Source organism: Phycodurus eques, chromosome 9, assembly GCF_024500275.1.
Source record: "Phycodurus eques isolate BA_2022a chromosome 9, UOR_Pequ_1.1, whole genome shotgun sequence".
In the NCBI taxonomy this organism is placed as follows: Eukaryota; Metazoa; Chordata; class Actinopteri; order Syngnathiformes; family Syngnathidae; genus Phycodurus; species Phycodurus eques.
Window position 1 is genome coordinate 21,096,061 of NC_084533.1, and position 20,496 is coordinate 21,116,556.

General features: G+C 40.3%; 1 protein-coding gene across 3 annotated transcripts in view; it reads left to right on the forward strand.

Moving 5' to 3' along the window:
* Positions 1-20,496, forward strand: part of LOC133407483 (protocadherin-1-like) — a 134,773-nt gene that overhangs the window by 94,345 nt on the left and 19,932 nt on the right. The window contains exon 5 of one of the 3 annotated variants that reach the window (XM_061685458.1): positions 9,490-11,472. The exons of the other annotated variants lie outside the window; for them this stretch is intronic. Within the exon in view, the coding sequence (XP_061541442.1) occupies positions 9,490-9,548 (59 nt within the window). The 3' untranslated portion in view covers positions 9,549-11,472. Of the gene's footprint in view, positions 1-9,489; positions 11,473-20,496 lie in introns of those variants that run through there. 3 annotated transcript variants of the gene reach the window in all.

Sequence of the window (20,496 nt, forward strand, 5' to 3'; positions counted from 1 at the left end):
CCACAGATCAAAGTTTGCACTGGGGGGGACAAGGACAGAGCCTGGGGGCCACATAAACACACAATTGTATGGTGACACACATACAGAGTGTCCCGGATGACGGGGTCACCTCCCCCCCAGCACAGCGACTTTTTTCTTCTCCCGCAGGACGACAAAGTCAGAACGTAACAACCTTCTTCTTCCTCGTCCTCTTGTTCCATTAATTGGCCACTCAGTTAGGTAGCCCGGTAAGGCCGTGCGTGTACATCATCATCATAATCATTTTCATCTACATCACACCGGCACAGAGACTATTGTCCAGATGTCCCAGCAGATGTTTGCTTGTACGCTTCGGGAATGTCCGACAACTTCCCAACCAGGCGGCAGGTGTCTGATCCCACCTCACTGATCACAGCGTCACTTCAGGGCAACTCAAAAACAATTACCATCATTATGACTTTCCTGTCATCTGACTATTTCTTAAAAAAAATTCATAAACTACTATTGATAAAAGGGATTTTTTGTCTTGAAAATGTCTTGTCAAAAGTCTGTCTAATTTCTCATTTTACTCTAACGTTTTTATGACTTCTTAAAAAAAATCTTGTAATATTGAAAAAAAAACATTTCTCAGAAAAATGACTTCATTTTTTTGAAATATTACAGCTTTTGTCCTTATAAATACAACTGCACCCTCTTAAGATAACTTTTCTGTCAAAAAGAAAAACAACTCCTATCCTTATCCTTGTAAAAAAAATTCCACATTCTTCTTGAAAAGTTAAGTTTCTCAAAAAGAATATCGAACTTTATTCTCTGAAGAAACAAGACTGCCCTTTTTCCTTCTTGTATTGTAAATGTGACACGAGGACGGAAAAAAGAAGCAAGTGCAGGAACAACACCAATTTAGTGTGCAACTTATATGTGTGTATTTTCACAAGTGTTCGCGCACCGAGAGGAAGTCATGAGTCACATCTGAGAAAATACAACCAATAGTGTGTGTGTGTGTGTGTGTGTGTGCGCGCGTAAAATTATATAGCCATCAGTGTGCTACTGCACGTAAGTGTTCAGATTCATGTCCGCTCCTGTTGTGTGTAGCTGTGTACGTGTGTGTGTCTGTGTGTGTGTGTGTGTGTGTTGTTTCCTGCCGCGTATCTCACACTTGTGACAGGAAGTCAATTTCCTATTTGCAGTTTGTTGTGGTGGCGATTTGTCCGGTCTGAGTTGATTTGTCTTGCCGACGACCAATCGGATCTTCTCCCCGGCGGACGTGCTTGTGTCATTATTTACATCATAAGTTTACTTTGTATTTCATGGTGTAACGTTGCATTTTTACATCATAGTTAATATTCTGAACACCTCTAATGTCGCATATTTACATCGTATTTGATCTATGTAACTCAAATGTAGCATATTTTCATATTTCTATACATCTAATACAGTGGCCCCCAACCCCCGGTCCGCGGACCGGTACCAGTCTGTGAGGCATTTGTTACCGAGCCGCATAGAAGGCGTCACCAATTTATATAATTTCTGTTGTATTGCGTCTTGGCATGTCAAATATGTTTTATTTTTAACATTTGCTGGATATACTTCGCAATTGACACGTCAAGTCTGCACAGAACGCTGCAGCAGTTCCGTTTCTGCTCCAAGCCGACTCACTCAAGGCGGCGACCAAGCTCAAAGAACAAATCATTTTATGGACTGATTCAGTTCATTACGTTCACTGAAAAGATTAGTTCTTTTGAACGAAACATTTGCGAACGAAACAACACTAGACTGCACGTCGGTCACATGATACGTTACTAAAAATAAGTCCGCTAACTAGCAAAAATTAGTAAAAAACAAACATCTTCGGGGAGCTTCTTTTCAAAAGGCAAAAGGCCACCTGAGGAGCCAGAAGAAGAGCCTACACGTTATGCATTATGGTGAGTTGTATTTTTCATGCATTTGACATTCGTTTTTAAGCTGGTTGTGTTAATTTATTTTTGCTGTATATATATATATATATATATATATATATATATATATATATATATATATATATATATATGCGCCACACCTTGACAGCCGGTCCGTGGAAAAAAAATGCCCACTCTAAACCGGTCCGTGGTGCAAAAAAGGCTGGGGAGCACTGATATAATAGAGTAATATTTACATTGTATATAATGTCTATATCACCTTTGTAGCATAATTACATCATACTTCATGTATTCACATCTAATGTAGCATATTTACATCATACTTAATGTATTTACATCTAATGTAACATATTTACATTTTTATTGTTTTTATGGCTAACTTACTATACTTATGTCCTCGTAAATATTTATACACTTCTAATATATAATATTCACATCATATTACATTTATACACCGCTAATGTAGCATGTTTGTCATATTTGTCTAATTTACCATTTTTACATTACAGTCAGTATCTATACACCTATAATTTACCACATTCATATTTCATGTCTCTACCTAATGTAGCATATTTACTTCATTATTTAATGGTCCATGCATCTTTAATGTATCATATTTACGTCACATTTAATGATGGGCACACGACTGTTGCATATTTACATCATATTTATAGTTTATGCATTTCTAATGCATCATATTTGTGCCGATTAATACTGAACCTCTAAAGTGAATATATTTACAGCATATTTAAAGTTCTGCAGACCTTATTTACATCATATTTCATGTCTTTATCTCCACTGTGGCATATTTACTGCATATTTAGTGTCTGTACGCCATTAATGTTTCATAAAAAGTAACTTTTTTGCTGATCAATTCACTTTTCAGTACTGTGCACACTTGTCAGTGTGTGTGTACTTCAAGGGTCAGGAACAAAATGAACGTCAGTGAGATGCGAGCGCCCGAGGCTTTTTTATTTTTAAATTTTTTAAGAGAAGTCAAGATGGTGACGGCGCGGACATAAAAAAACAAAACCTTCTTTTAAGGCAGGAGGGATGAGCGGAGGAGCGGCGGCGCTGCAGCCTGCACCTTCATTGTGCAGCACACAAAAGAGCAAATCAAAAGGCGGCCAGGTCTGTGAATGCGGCGTGAAAAGGCAGAAATTCAAAAGGCACAGCGGATTATCTGCTGAAGCTACATGGACATCTGCGGCCAAAGACTCAAGTGAGCCTTGCTCGTGCTAACATGCTAAAACTGACATTAAAATGTAATATAGAATTTGTATTCTTTTCATGCACGAACCTGAAAAGCTTCACACTTGGAACATGAATCATTTTGTTACATTAGTGTATCCTGTCAACGTTCTACCTTATGTGTTTAATGTCTCCCGTTACCAAGCTCGTAACTCAATTTACTCATATATCAAATCAATGAGCCAGGCACCAAGACAAATTTTTGGTCACATGTTTTTATCTCACTCACTGCCATGGATGTTTATGTGAGTCATATTTGTCAATTTATATTAATATTCAGGGAAAATGAGGAAGAGGAGAGGTGAGGATGAAGAGACAAAGAGGATGAGGTGGATTAAGGGGAGGAAGAGCGCAAGGACGAAAAGGGGAGAAGGAAGATGGTAACGAGGACAGGATGAAGAGGAGAAGGAAGAAATGGAGGATAAAGAGAGATTAAAAAGGAGGAAAAGAATGAGAAGCAGTGGAGTGAGAAAAGTAGAGTGAGGCGGCCGAAGAGGAGGACAATGATGAAGAAGAGAGTGAAAAATGAGGAAGAGAGGAAGGACAAGTAGAATGAGAAAGTGGGAGAAATAAGTGTAAAAATGATGAGCAAGAGGACGATAAAGGAGGAAGTGGAGGACATAGAAAGAAGTGAAGAACAAAAATGAGAAGGCAGGAAAAGTAGGATGAGCGGGAGGAGGAGGTTGAGTATGAAAAGGAGGAGGAGGGGGAGGAAGAAGAGCAAGAAGGAGAGAATTAAGAATAAGTAGAATGAGTGGAAAACAGGGAAAAAGAAGAGGAGAAAATGAGGAGCAGGAAGTGAATAAGGATGAGGAGAAGGGGGAAAAACCATAAGCAGAAAGCAAAAGAAGAGAAAAATAAGCAGGAGGAAGAGGAGGATAAGGAGGAAGATGAGAAAGAAGAGAAGGAAGAGGGGGCGAGGGAGAAAGAGGGGAAAAAGGAAGAGGAGGAAAAGTCGGATGATGATGAGGGAGAGGAAGGGGAGGAAATAAATGAGGACCTGGAGGAGGAAGAGCAGGAGGAGGAGGAAGATAAAGAGGAGGAAAAGGAGGAAAACATTCATTAGGAGAAAGGACTTGAAGGTAGGCGGCACGGTGGCCGACTGGTTAGAGCGTCAGCCTCACAGTTCTGAGGACCGGGGTTCAATCCCCGGCCCCGCCTGTGTGGAGTTTGCATGTTCTCCCCGTGCCTGCGTGGGTTTTCTCCGGGCACTCCGGTTTCCTCCCACATCCCAAAAACATGCATGAATTGGAGACTCTAAATTGCCCGTAGGTGTGGATGTGAGTGCGAATGGTTGTTTGTTTGTATGTGCCCTGCGATTGGCTGGCAACCGGTTCAGGGTGTACCCCGCCTCCTGCCCGATGACAGCTGGGATAGGCTCCAGCACGCCCGCGACCCTAGTGAGGAGAAGCGGCTCAAAAAATGGATGGATGGATGGACGTGAAGGTATAGGAGAAAAATGAGTAGCAGGGGAGGAAGAAGGAGGATGAAAAGGAAGATGAGAAAGTGAAAAGGAAGATGAGAGTGAGGAAAAATAAGGAGTTGGAGCAGGAGGATATGGCGGAAGAGGAGAAAATTGAGAATCTGGAGGAGGAAGAGTAGGAGGAGGGCAGCAGGATAAGAATCATCTCCGACTGACAGCCAGACTCCATTTTGTGTTTTTAAAGGAGTTAAATGTTGTGCACACACACACACACACACACCTAGACACATTCTCCTTTTCTCTTACTTGTCTTTATTGTTGAAGGTGTGACCTGCATGTCATTCTTCCTCTGGAATGTTTTTCTCTCTCAATCGCTTGTCCTCTCAATGCCGCCTCATCTCATCTTGTCTCGTCGATTCTCTTTCTCCTTTTTTTCTACTCGACTTTTTATTCGTTTTTAAAGCCTTTTGGTCACTTTTTTTCACCCTCCCGCTCGCCTTTGACAGGAAAAAAAAAATCAACTCGTCTCCACTGCCGGTCAAGTATGAGGTGTGTCATGGCCAACCTTTTCGTGTGTACATAACACAACACACTCCATAGGACACATGCTTCCCATCCTATGCCTTCACTCGCACAGCGAGCGAATAGTCATATTTTAGTTCATTTATCGAAATAACTGGAAAAAGGAAAACAATTATTAAAGCAAAACAAACGATCGGCATCCACTTCCAATTAATGTTTTAACTCAGAGCGAGACGATTAGTGTCTTTACTCTGTGTTTGCAGTAACTGAAATCAGGAAAATACTTGGTTTACTAAAACAAAGTAACAGCTATCATTCAGCATGCACTTCCGATCAATTTGTTAACTCTGAGAGTGACTAAGAGTAATCTTTTTATTCAAGTATGCCAATAAGTGAAAAAATAGACACTTTATTTGTTAAAACAAAGTACCAACAATGATCATCATGCAATTTTTGTCAAGATCAAAGTGTAAACTCTGAAATCGACTAGTGATGTCTTTTTTCGGGTATCGCAAGAACTGAAATGATGAAAATGGTTTGTTAAAACCAAGTAACAAACATTAGCTACCCTTCTGATCAAGGTCAATGTGTAAAAGCAAAGGTCGACAGAACAGAAAAAGGGGACACATTTGGCTCATTAAAACAAAGTAACAGTGATTGGCATTCATTTCCAATCAATATGTTAACTGAAAGCGACTAATTATGCATTTATTCAGTGTTTGCAACAATTTAAAAAGGGAGAACTTGTGGAAACACGAAAACAAACAACAATCTGCATGCACCTCGTATCTACGTGTTAACAGTGAGGGTGACTCGTGATGTCTTTACTCTTGTATCACAATAACAAAATAGTGAAACCATTCATTTATTAATTTAAAATCTGATCTGTGTTAACTCTCAGAGACAATATTTACTGAAGGTATTTCGTAAACATCGGATTTTCCAGAGTAATTTACGATACAATATTAACGCTAAGTATTGTATCACAGTACCACGAATATGCGGTAGAAAGATAAAGGTGGACAAGGCGGCTATGCTACGAACTCGACATAGAGCGTTGATAGTCTGGCGACGAGTTGGAGTCCCACAGAGTCTTAAGAGTAGTCAGGTGTGTAATTAGGACGATAAGATGCAGCTGCTAGACTACAACACGTCAACCCTGCAAAGCACTCATAACACGCACACACACACACACACGCACACACACACACACACACAAGGGCTGGACTCAGGGTTCTGAAACAGCAACCCTGCCATATTGTTAGGCGGTAACCGATGTATTGTCGTACCGCAATAACTGAAAACCTGTGGAAACACTCAGTTCATTAAAACATATGACAGTGATTGGCTTGGTGTTATCGTTGTGTCTCTTTTTTTTTCAGTTTTTAAATGAAGGTTTCATAGCGTCAACTAACGGAACAGCCAAATGTTAAAAACATCAAAAAGGGGAATCTCGTGGAAACACTTGGTCGATTTGGTACTTCCGATTAACATGTTAACTCGAAGAGCAACTAGTAATGTCTTTATTTATAGGCTAACTAAAAATTACTTGTATTTTAGCATGGTGCAATTAGCGGCAATGTACGTTGAGTGTGCGTAATGCCGCCTATGTTAATGACAAATAGGTGCCGGATGAAGACCCTAACCCCACTAAAGATTAATTTCTATGCGCATTAAACATAAGTGGCAGCCATTAACGCGTTTTAGCGTATTAATGGAACTGCAAACATCTTGTAAAAATGTCCAGCAGCCCGCAGGACTCCTTCGCGACTTGTTTGTTTGCTTTGAGGCAATCTGCTTGCGACATGCGACGCTCATTAGCTTAAGGCAAATATTTGCTGTATTTCCTCAGCGGAGTGTAAGTGACTGCAATCAGAAGAGACTGTTTGTAATGAGGAATACGTCAAACAGCACCATTTTTATTTCATACTTCAATCATACCTTATTAGCGCTGTTAAATATACGCGTCTATGAATCTCTTTGGGGAATATAATGGCTGCTTTTGACCCAAATGGCAGACTTACTTTCTTTTTTTTTTGTACGGTTTCTTGAGACTGTTTTCTGGGTCCACTCATAATAAACATGTCTTCCAGATTTCCTGTTGCTAAGTTTTACTAGCTGGCTTTTACATTAGTATTATTTCTTTTTAAATAAACCTAGTTTGGTACAACTCAGACAATTGAGCTTAAAATGGCCACTTCAAAGCCAAATGGCAGACTCCTTGAGACTTTTTTGTCATGAGTAGACCACATACATACATACATTCCATACATTTATTTATTTATTTTTTTGCCGCGATTAAGCCAATTGAGCCTAAAATGGCCACTTAAAAAAAAAAAAAAAACCTGTGTCTTTTTAACCATGGGGTTTGAAGACTTTTTTGTGGGTCTGTTCATGACTACCAAATTTCAAGTTGCTACTGTAAGTCAAACTGCCTTAGTTTAGGGGTGGAATTTTATATTCAAATCTAGTTGACCGCAACTGCTTTGGGCCAAAATGGCAGACTTCCTTTGTCTTTTCAGGCATAGTTGCTTGGGACTCCTTTATGGGTCTGGCCCAATTTCTAAAGAATTTTCCGAATAATGACGGAGGTGCTACCAAGCTAATTGTTTTTCAGATGTCAAGGATTCTCTGAAAGTAAAAAATTAAAAAAACACCAGTTTCACAGACCAATGTGAAATTTGGCGGAGATGTCTGTCATAACAAGGACTCATGCCTGAAATTAAACAAGAAATCAGACATTGTGGTTTGAATAAGGTTGAAAAAAAAAAAGAATTTTCTTTTTTTGTTCTTTTTTTTTTGTCAATTTGGCCGTTCATTCAATTTTTAAAAACAATTGTCCCTGACACCAATGAAATTGGGTGGATACGTCTATCATAACAAGATGCACAAGAACCCAAGCCTAGAATTGAACAAGTCCACCATTTGGTTATAAGCAGTAATTTTGGGTGAATTTCAGGGCTTTGACGGCCTCCTACTTGGGATGATCTTCATGGTTGTGCTTTACCCTTTCATATCTCTCACCTTTAAATGTTACCACCTTTAAATGACACTTGGAAGATGCTTTCATTGACCCACTTCTCACATTGGGAAGCGACATCTGTAGCACGAAGAAGAAAAGGAGGATGAGGATGATCACCTACTGTGTCGTACAAATGAGGGAAGGGAAGGAACATAGACGACAACTTGAGGGAACAAGTAGTGACGTTGGAACATGGTTGTCTTATGTAGTATTTATGCATTTTCTGTTTACTACAGATTTATTTTTGCGTCCTTGGCTCCCTTGAAACGAGCCATATAAATGTAAGCTGCTATTTTTTTCCCACACAATAATAAGTTAAGTGTGCAATTTTGCTATGTAAAATAATTAAAAAAATATGATCATCGTCCAAAAAAATTATGAAACATCTCAAAAAACAAAACAAAAAAATTACAAAATCCTCGTACTTTGGCTTAGTTCGGGCACTAGGCTTTGCCACTGCCAGGCTCGCTCGTCAACCTGGCAAGAAATCAATACAACATCAAAACAACTTTAAATGCTAAACTGCTAAATGTGAGTTCAATAAAAGTATGGCCAACCAAGGAAATCAAGCGCAAACTTGCTAAATTTAGCTAGTTAGCTGCTCATTCTTTAAGTTAACTGCCGATGATAAAAAGTGGCTAACCATGTGTTTTAGGAATGTTTTGTTATCTTACATTTCCTAAGCAAATATTCCTTCCTATCCAAATCATCATTGCATTTACGCCGACTCTTTTTACTTGTCACAGAGGTATCACAAGCTCTAAGCTTAGCTAGGTCACTAAGCCAGCTCCCAAACTTGGATGACATGAAATCCAGAGAAGTCAAACAGCAATGGTGCAAAACAACTTGGCAAGGTAAAAAAAAAAAACTTCTGAATGTGAGTTCATAAAAATAATTGCTAACTTGCTAAATCCATTAGCAAGTTAGCTGCTCATCTGCCATTGTGGCACTAACCATGGTTAACAATGCTAAGCTACATATGTTTGGGTTCTTAGATATAAAAACATTTAAGGCCCTGGTGTGTTTTTAGGTGATGTGGTTTTTGGTCCTTGCTTTTGCTTACTTAAAATGCATAAAATTTCCACATTTACCATTTTTCGAAGATGTTATATTCTTGGTCTTGTGTTTGATGTCATAAATGATGAGAAATGTACTGTACATCCTTTTTTTGTTTAATATCCTCCAAGAATTAATTTTGCTTTCTAGCGCTGGTACATTTTTTTCAAGCCGCTTCTATTTTTAAACCCCCCACCTTCTCCTACTTTTAGACTTTTTCATTTTTTTTTTTCTATTTTTTTGCATGGATTGTGCTTTTGTGCCTGGCGTGACCTGAGGTGAATTGAGGTGTAAGACGTTGCGTGTCTATCCTCTCGTAGGTGCAGCGTCGTCCAGCAGCCAGCCGGAGAGGGCGGCCGGACTAAAAAGACTTCCTTAAGACAAAAAAGTCCCAAAGAACAGACACTTTTTTTTCTTTTTCTTCTTCCTGGTCCATTTTAAACACTATTGCGCTTTTTTCTCGTCTTTGCTGAACTTTTAAGGATTTTTTAACGCTCCTGAATGATTTTTGTGCTTTGTTGGAACGAGAAGAAAATATCTGAAACAAGATGGAATTAATGTTTTTGGACTCCCGTGGACTGGCTGGATTATCATTTTAAAAAAAAAAATTTTTTTTAATTATTATTATTTCTTTAATCCTCAAATGATCATCAAACACCCACTTCAGGGTTTTTTCTCCCCCCCCTTTTTTGTGTTTATTTCGGAGGTCAGGGTGAAAATTCTGTCAGTTCTCACAAGACAGAATTCCTGCCAGGAAAGTGAGATTTGTTTTCTTTTTTTAATTGGTTCCTCGAGAACTGAATTGTTAGTATACTCCAATGTTTTTAAAAGACTGTAAAACCACTGGCCTAAAAACACCAGAGCTTCTTTTCTCTGAGCATGTTTGTAACACATGATGTAACAGGAAGTCAGGACACAGTTTAAGCAGGGTGTCTGCGGATCTATCAAAAAAGTCTGATTTTTTTTTTAAAGTGAAGACCTTATATCTAAAAACGACGTCCTAACTTTAACTTTACCTATCCCTAAACCACTTAGTCAACCCCAAACCTTGACACTTGCCTTATGCCCCTAATTATTACTCTAACTAGCCTTAACTTCAAGCCGAAACTGCTAACCCACTAACCCTAACCATAGTAATAACCCAAACCTAGCAACACTAAACCTACTGACCTTAACCTTAACTAACCTAGCCTAAGGCCCCAGCCCAAAACCTAATCCAACCCTAACCTCCAACTGTAAAACTAATTAACCTATGTCTAACAAACCCTAAGCCCCTAACCCCTACTGAACACAAACCATCTAACCCTCTTAACTGTAAACCAACTAAATAGAACTGCAACTAATTTATTATTTTAATAATAGATTAATCTGTTTATTTGTTTTTCAACCAACCGATGAATCAGATAAAAAAAATATTTCCATCCCTTTATTCAAAAACAGGAAGGACATTATTTAGAACTGACGTTGCAGAAAATGCACAATTTTTTTTTTGATAACTAGATTATGATTCAGTTACTGGTTTGGTCTGTAAGATGTAGAAAATGGGCAAAAATTTAGATATATTTTTTTTAAAAAAGCATATGTTTGCAAATGTCTTATTTTGATTGAACACAAAAACAGCTTTCATGAGGACTACAGAAATCGGAAACTATTTACTGTGGAAAGGCAAACATTCCGATGAGTTAAACAAGGTTTCTAAATCTGCCAATTCAGAGGCACTGTCCCCGATGTCCATGCGATGTTGCAGAGGCGTGTCAACCAGGACAGCCCCACAACATCCAGAGCCGTTGGGAACTCTGGGCGAATCTCATCCACCTTGCCACCGAGGAGCTTTTTAACCACCTCGGTGATCTCAACTCCAGAGATAGGAAAGCCCGCCTCAGAGAACCCAGACTCTGCTTCCTCATGGGAAGGCGTGTTGGTGGAATTGAGGAGGTCTTCGAAGTATTCTCCCCACCGGCTCACAACGTCCCGAGTTGAGGTCAGCAGCGCTCCACCCCCACTGTACAAAGTGTTGATGGTACACTGCTTCCCCCTCCTGAAACGCCGGATGGTGGACCAGAATTTCCTCGAAGTCCGGAAGTCTTTCTCCATGACCACACCGAACTCCTCCCACGCCCGGGTTTTTGATTCAGCGACCACCAAAGCCGGTACCCATCAGCTGCCTCAGCAGTCGCACAGGCCAAAAAGGCCTGATAGGACTCCTTCTTCAGCTTGACGGCATCCCTCACCGTTGGTGTCCACCAACTGGTGCGGGGATTGCCGCCATGACAGGCACCGACCACCTTACGGCCACAGCTCCGGTCAGCCGCCTCAGCAATGGAGGCGCGGAACATGGTCCACTCGGACTCGATATTCCCCGCGTCCCCCGGAACATGAGCAAAGTTCTGTCGGAGGTGGGAGTTGAAACTCCTTCTGACAGGGGATTCTGCCAGACGTTTCCAGCAGACCCTCACAATACGTTTGAGCCTGCCACGTCGGACCAGCATCTTCTCCCACCATCGGAACCAACTCAACACCAGGTGGTGATCAGTTGACAGCTCTGCCCCTAAGTGTCAAAGACATGCGGCCGCAAGTCCGATGACACGACCACAAAGTCGATCATCGAACTGCGACGTAAGGTGTCCTGGTGCCAAGTGCACGAATGGACACCCCTATGCTTGGTCTCTAAATAATTAATCGACTATCATAATAGCTGTTTAATTTCATAATCGATTCGTTGTTGGTTAATCAATTAATTGTTAAACCTCTACCACTAACCCTACTTGAAATCTATCCTTAATGAACACCAGTGATAGCCACTAAGCCCCTAACCCAGTAACCCTAACTGAACCTAACACACTCATCCTAAACCTACTAACTGTAACTCTAACTAACGCTAAACCCCTATTCCAGGGCTCACCAACAATTTTGAAAACGACAGCTACTTCTTGTGTACTGATTCATGCAAAATTACCAATCCACTAATTCTGATCGAATTGTAACCCTAACTAACCTATACCTAACCAAAATATAGCCCACTAACCCGAACCCTATATCGAACTAACCACAAAACCCTAATTTCAAACCCAGGAAACCTAACCCAAAACCACTAATCGCTAATTCAAACCCTGCTAATCCTAACCCAGTACAGTTAGGGATTTAGGTTAGTTGTGTGAATGTGAGTGCGAATGGTTGTTTGTTTCTATGTGCCCTGCGATTGGCTGGCGACCGGTTCAGGGTGTACCCCGCCTCCTGCCCGAAGATAGCTGGGATAGGCTCCGGCACCCCGCGACCCTAGTGAGGATAAGCAGTAAAGAAAATGGATGGATGGATGGAAAATGGATGGATGGATGGATGGATGGATGGTTACTGACTAAACTAAATCCCTAACTGTAAAATATGACACTTAGGGCACTATTTTTACAGACAATTGTAATCACTCAGAAAAGTGCCACCCCCCCAACCGGCCACACAAAATTTATATCGTATATTAAACATATTATCACATAAAAAATTGGGATTGACAGATACAATATGGTCTACTCCGAGTAGCCATATTTCATAAATGAGAGCTTTTCATTGTGGATTCCTTTAAGGTGCAGACACCCTGTTCAAACAATTGAATATAATACCAGTAAGTTGTGTAATATGACGTGTCCAAATAACGACAGCAACCACGTGATCTTTTAAGCTATTTTGCATTAGCATATACTTTATCTGATGTAAAAATACCAATCAGTCCATAAAAAAAACTTCTTCCCAAAAGCAGTTTTACTTTTTATTTGCTTACCAAAGTGTCTGATCTCAGCCATTTCTCTGTTAGTCGCTGGGCTAGGTGGCAAGGTTAAGTGGCTAGGCTATGTGGCTAGGGTAGAGTGCTAGGCTAGGCTAGGTAGCTAACGTGAATGACAAGAAGTCAAACGTCATGGAGACGATCAAGACAATGTTGTTGTACATTGACCTGTGTGGTATTTGTGCTAAGCTACATGCTAAAAAAAAACACACTTTAAATGGCGCCTTGACTTACGAGTGCCCCAACTTACCAGTGTTTTTTAGTTACGAGCTGTCGCTTCGTCTTTTTTTTTTTTTTTTGCTCTGTGTTACGAGGCAAAATTTTAGACGACAAGCTGCAGTTACTCCGCTACTCAAGTTAAGTGACGAAATTAACTTTATTGTTATTTATTGACTGTATTTTTTTTTATCATAGATTAAGGTAATGGAATGCCCTGGCATATGGGCAAGAAGAGCCACAGTCGCCGATGCACTTACAGGCATTTATTGAACGCGGACCAAAATATAAAATGAGAACACTCACAAGGAGGGACTCCAGCTCCTGGCATCATTCACTAGGCCACGCCGCTCAAAGGCACACATCCAAAACATGAATACTACAGTGCATAAAGTAATTCCACATTTTAAAACCAGTTTATATTTTTACGTTCTCTTGTATTATGTTTTATTATGTTTTTGTTAATACAATATTGTGCTAGTTGTCTTAATTAAAAACAAATTTGTGGTGTTTTGTGGAAGCTGGAACAGTTTAATTGCACTTTAATTCATTCCAATAGGGAAAATGTATTTGAGATACGTATAAATGAAGTTTCGAACTTGATCATGGAACAAATTTAACTCGTAAGTCAAGGTTTCATTTTATTTGGAATGTTGTCTTGGGTTAAAGTGATAATAAACGCTAGCTAGCAGTTTATGTGTGGAAATCACTTAAAACGGTCTACTAATTTAAGCATGTATCTATCATTTTTACATAAATCAAACTCATGAAACTATAAACATTGATTCATGTTTTAGTTCAATTTTCAAGAAAAAAATGGCATGTTAGTTAACTGTAAATTAATGCTTATTACCGCATTAACCTTTGTTAACCAACTGGAAAGTGTTACTATGTAACATCTGACTACACCTAATCCATTCTGCTTAAGTCCCGCCCTCCATGCAAGCTGTCAATCAAGCCTTCTTCTCGACAATGCCGAATAGTTGAATGGACTATTTATTGCGCGTGTGTAACAGTGGTTTGTTAGTGAGTGTGTATGTGTGATTATTATGGGATGTAGTCATTACTGGGGGGTGTAGTAGGACGTTGTTCCTATGAATGTATTTATTAATATTATTATTATCATTATTATTATTTGTTTTCACACATTTTTATGACAATAAAGTTGTGCCGAACTCATTTACTGTGTTGATTCTTTCGCCATGAAATTTGGTAGACGTGTCATGAGTAGACCCACAAAAATTGTCTCATGAAACTATGCCCAAGAAGTATTCACACTAATTCGCAACTCGGCCCCCAAAGCGAGTTAGACTTCGCGATATGAAATTTGGTAGGCATATCTATAATGAGTAGACCCACAAAAACGTCACAAAAACCCAAGTCTCAAAAGAACAGGAAGTATGACATTTGGATTTGAACCAGACATTTAAGGCTAAGTTTGGTCATTCACACAAATTCAAAAATGTAGCCCTCGAAACCAGTTTGACTTAGCACCATGAAATTTGGTAAGAATGACCCACAAAAAAAGTCTCCCGAAACTATGCCTGAAAAAACGCATGAAACCTGCCATTCTTGTCTGAAGTATTGACTGCGCCACACAACACAAAAGTCTCACAAATCATCTCCTTGAGACTTGTTTTACCAGGTGTTGTTTTATCAACACTGCAATAAACATGTAGAACTAGATTGTTAAGAAGTGTAGTGCAGACCTCTCTCTTGGCCCAACTGTTAAAAAAATAGTGTAAAGATATATATGTGACGTGTCATATTTGTGTTTTGTTAAATAGCAGTCGGCTTTCTGTTTCATGGACATGGGTAGTACCATTGTGCAAGACTGTACTAGACTCTGCAGCTGAACTTTATTTGGGGTTACCCAAAGGCACTTTAAATGGTGGCAGGACTCCCGTTTTACATGAGTTTGAATGTGGATTTTTAAAAAAAAAAAGGTATATACTGTAATACAAACCTGGCATTTGAACAGGGGTGTGTAGACGTTTGGTAGCCATTAGCCCAACTGCTAAATCATCCATCCATCCATTTTCTTTACCGCTTATCCTCACTAGGGTCACGGGCTGCTGGAGCCTATCCCAGCTATCGTAAGGCGGGAGGCGGGGTATACCCTCAACCGGTCGCCAGTCACAGGGCACATAGAAACAAACAACCATTCGCACTCATGTTCACACCTACGGGCAATTTAGAGTCCTCAATCAACCTGCCACGCATGTTTTTGGGATGTGGGAGGAAACCGGATTGCCCAGAGAAAACCCACCCAGGCACGGAGAGAACATGCAAACTCCACACAGGCGGAGCCGAGATTTGAACCCCAGTCCCTAGAACTGTGAGGCAGATGTGCTAACCAGTCGTACACCATGCCGGCACTGTTAAATCAATTTTATATTCTTTTTTTTGTGTTCCAGTTTACATGATTGATTTAATTCATTAAACAGCAACATTGGTAAAATCCTGCTAAGCGTGTCCTGTTAAGCCAGTGGCATCCCAAGACTTTTGCCCATGGCTTTACGTTTATATACATAGGAAGCCATTTCAATTTTAATTGAGGCTTCGCTAATAATTAACATTCCAAAGCTCACATTTAATCTTATTTGGTTTCAGGCCTTTTTTGGATCATGAACGTCGGATCGTGCCGCTTCCTATCACAATTTATGTTGTGTTATCTTTTGTGGCAAATAGCCAGCGAAAGATGTATTTTTGTGTGCGTGTATGTGTGTGCATTTCCGTGCATGTGTTCATACTTAGTACTACTGTTATATTTTAATTAAAGCTGAACAGCGGGTTTAATTACTGCCATGATAAACAACATCTTTCTCATTCGTGCGTCTTCAAAGCTCGGCCAGATGCACACACACACACAGACACACTTCTCGTGTGGAGTGTGGCAAGATGGATGACTGTGTGCACACACAAATGTACACACACACAAACACGCACAGTATCAGTGTATGTGTATGTGTGGGGTCCAGAGAGTGAGATGGTGATTAGTGTTGGGATTTGGGGACTGTGGCCTCAGTTTTCATTAAGAGCCATAAACTCACATGTGCTACATCATCACATTCGCACACACACTCAGCCCCTGTAGCCAGTTTGGCTTATCAACATGAAATTTAGTAGAAATGTCTGCAATGAGTTGACCCACAAAAAAGTCTCAAGAAGCCATGCTTGAATAATATAGGAAGTTAACCATTTTGGTTTGAAGCAGTCATTTTAGAGTCATTAAGCCTGTTTTCAGGGGTGCTTCAAAGTCAAACTACTCTTGTAGATTTTGGACAATTGTGACCAAATTTTGAACCACCTGTACTAGACAGATGGACAACAATACATTTCAAATAATTTGAGTTTTTATCATTGTGTTTGGGCAGAATTTCTCAGGAAAGTTTGATGACTCGCCAAGAAACACGCAAATAATTTGAAGCTTCAGCGCCTGAAGCGTGTTCCACTGTGCAGCATGAAACTTGGAAGGCATGTCTATCAGGAGTAGATCAATAAAAAAAAGTCTCAAAACATCATACCTAAAAATACACAGGAATTCTCCAATTTTGCTTCGAATCTGACATTATAGTCCCAGAAAGCCAGTTAAACTTAACAAAATCAAAATTTGGTAAGTATGTCTATCACGAGTAGATGCATAAAAAAAGTTTGAAGCTATTCTTAAAAAGACAGGAAGTTTCCCATATTACTTTCAATTGGACATTTTTGGGTACTTTTGGCCATTCACGCAAATTAAAAACTTCAGCCCCAGATTCCAGTTTCACTTAGCAATATGACATTTGGTAGACATGTCTATCACAAGTAGATGCATAAATGTCTCCAGAAGCCATGCCCAAAAAGGCACAGGAAGTCTGCCATTTTGGTTTGAAGCCACCATTTTAGGGTATTTTTTTTTCTCCCTTTTCCAGATGTCCTTCAAAGAAGAAGATTTTTATTATCTGATTTCTACCAAATTTGAAACGCCTATATTAGACAGCTAAATGAAGCTACATTGCAAAGCATTTGCGTTTTGCGCATCGTGTGTGGGCGGACCTTGGCTGAAAGCTTTGATGACTTTGCATACATAACCAAAATCTAGTAGTTACCTACCTTTGTGTGATTATTTTTGTTGTTTCAAATGTTTTTTTTGTAATTGTTTTTTTTTCTGAAAAAAATGCCTAGTTGCTATCCCTTTTTTGTTTTTGCTGTTAAATATTGCGTAGCAGCTAAAGAGCGTCTGTTTCCTTCTGAGACCAAAAACCCTTTGAAAAAAAGAGGAAATGTTGGATTTAACCGCAGCCAAATGAAGGCCGGCGTGATTGCTAATAAAGCGCCACGGCATACGCGTTACGATGGCAGATAAAGCTAACCAAGTGTTTAGCAGCCGTGCGTCACAAATTAACAGCATTGGGAGTGGAGCCGGCGTGTTTTGGCGCCGTGAATCAGAGAATAATGAGAGTTTATTAAGCGCTCGCCCCGCTCAAAGTGGCAGCGCGAAATGGACGTTAAAAAGCTCGGCGGTAATTTAATTTTCTTTTTTACGAGCAGAACACTGTCTGCATCTGCAAGCGCTAAAGGGTCATACTCGCACATTGGCTAACCGTACGGGAAGAAATATGACAATAAATCATATCAAACCTCCCACTGAGCGTTTCATTAGCCCCTTTCACACTTCCCATCAAAGCTGTCTTGTGCGAGCCATTAATTTCCTGGCTTCAAACGTGGTATAAAAGAAGCAGAACAGTGGGTGTGTTTAAAGGGTATAGCAGGGACAGCGGTGTGAGGTTTATTACAAAATACTCGCTTGTCTAGCCGTGTTGTGTTGAAAGCAATTGTCGCTGCCTTCAAATTGAGACAAAAGCTAAGACTTCAGACCGTCCCTGAAGGCACCTGACTAGATTTGATAGATGGATGTATGTACTTCTGTTGTTGTGTTAGAGGAATTCTGAGATTTCAGACCGTCCCTGAAGGCACCTGACTAGATTTGATAGATGGATGTATGTACTTCTGTTGTTGTGTTAGAGGAATTCTGAGATTTCTGACTGTCCCTGAAGGCGACACTCAATAGATAGACAAAGTATAGGTGGACAAATAGTTTGAGATATGTGGAACAATTGCTCAGTTGTCGTCCTAGAGGAAAGTTATGAATTCAAACTGTCCCTGAAGGGAACACCTGACATAGATAAAGGAACATCTAATGCACTTGAGACTTACAAATGTTAACCACAGCAATAGACAAAACATTTTGTTGTTGCAGTTTTAAAATGGTATCGCTTACGCCTAGTTGTCATGGTTAATGAAGATGAGGTGTTAAATTTGAACAGAGTGGCCTTAAAAATGTCTTTAAAAAGTATTTGTAAACTTAGATACCCTGTAAAAAAAAGTATTTGTATGTGCATGTGTGGCTGAGAGTGTGTGTCTTTGTGAGTGTGTTCTGACTGTCCTCCTTAATGAGGAAACACAGAGCAGACTAGTTTGTAGAAGGAACCTTCCAACCTCCATTACTGCAATAGTTACAGTGTGCCTCAAGTGTGTGCACGTGGGTGTGTGGGAGTTTGTGTGTCTGTGTGTGTGTGTGTGTGCGCGTGCATTCCAGTCTGTCCCCAGTAAACAGTGACTCCTCATTAAAGCTTTCTGCTCAGCTGCCGGCAACTCCTGCAGACCACCATGATAATCCACTTCCCCGAACACACACTCACACGCACTACACATGCACGATAGACTCACACACACACACACGCACACACTCGCAGTGCCTCAGTGGTCACCTGTGGAGAAGATGAGAGAGGAGAAAGATGAGAGTGTGATGGAGGAGGAGGAAGGAGACATGAGTAAATATTATTTTTGACGCGTTTCGTGCAGACGAGGAGAAGGGAAGGGATCTAGAGAAGAGAGAATAGATCGAGGAGGAAGGAGCGGATCTAGAGGAGTATGAAGGATATCTAGAGGATGAAAGAGGAAAGTCATGATTTCAGGCTGAGAGAAGATCTAGAGGAGCCGAGATGAGATGTAAAGGAAAACGGAGGTTAGCTGGAGGAGAGAAGGTATCTAGAGGAGAAGAAGGGATGTAGAGAAGATATCTAGACGATGAAAGATGAAATCTATGATTTAAGACTGAAAAGTGAGGAGAAGAGAGGATATCTTAAATACATTTGGGAGGAGATCTAGAGGATAGAGTGGGAAGACCTGGACAGAGAGAGAGAGATGTACTGGTGGAGATAGGAGAGAAAATAAGAACTAGAAAACGGAAATCTAGAGGCGAGAGTAGAAGGAGAAGTGAGAGGTGATATCTAATGGAGAAAAGAGCAGATATAGATGAGACAAGTAATATAGAGTAGAAAAGAGTTCTAGAGTAAGAGGGGAGATCTAGAGGAGAAGAAAGATCTAGAGGAGATTAGAGGGAATCTAGTGAAGATAGATCTAGAGGAAAGAGGATATCTCGCGGAGGAGGAGGGCGATATAGGGGGGATCGAGAGAATGAAAGAGGAAAGCTATGATTTAAGACTGAGAAAAGGAGATTTACAGGAGCAGAGAGGGGATCTTGATGTGAGATATGAAATATGAGGAGGAGATGTGCGCTCAAATAGATCAACAGAAGAAGGGAGGACATCTAGAGGATAGGGAGGAAAGATCTAGAACAAGTGAGTAGAGATCTAGAAGAAAAGAATTGAGAAACGAGATCAAAAGAAGAAGGGATGAGATCTAGAAGAAAGAAGGGAGCTCAAGAGGAGGAGAGAGAACTATCGTTGAGATGATGTCAAGACAAGAAAGAAGATCTACAAGAAATAAAAGCGATCCATCAGAGAGATGAGAAATGAGTTGCAGAGTAGAAGGGAAAAATTGTAGAGCAGGAGGGGCAGTCTAGGACTGAAGAAAGGAGACTAGTGAAATTCTACAGAGGAAGGAATGAGATCTAAAGAAGAGAGGGGAGATCTAGAGAAGGAGAGAGGATTACTAGAGGTGAGATGCTATATCTAGGGAGAACAGAGGAGCTATAGGGGAGATGGAAGTGATCTAGAGGAGAACACGTTTGGTATATAGGAGATAAAAGTGGTCTAGACTATAAGAGAGGAGTTCTAGAGTAGAGTAGGAGAAGAGTGGGGATCAATAAGAGAAGAAAGGAGAAGAGTGGAGATTTGGAGAAATTAGGAGGTTTAGAGAGGAGAATTAGAGGTGAAAGGTGATATGTAGAGCAGAAGGGTGACTAGAGTGAGAGAGACGCTAACTAGAGGTGAGACGCGATATCTAGAAGAGAAGGGAGGAGATCTGGAGAGGAAGGGAGGAATCTAGAGGAGAGTCAAATAATCAAACACTTCCACAACTTAAACATCTAGAGAAGGAGAGATGAAAG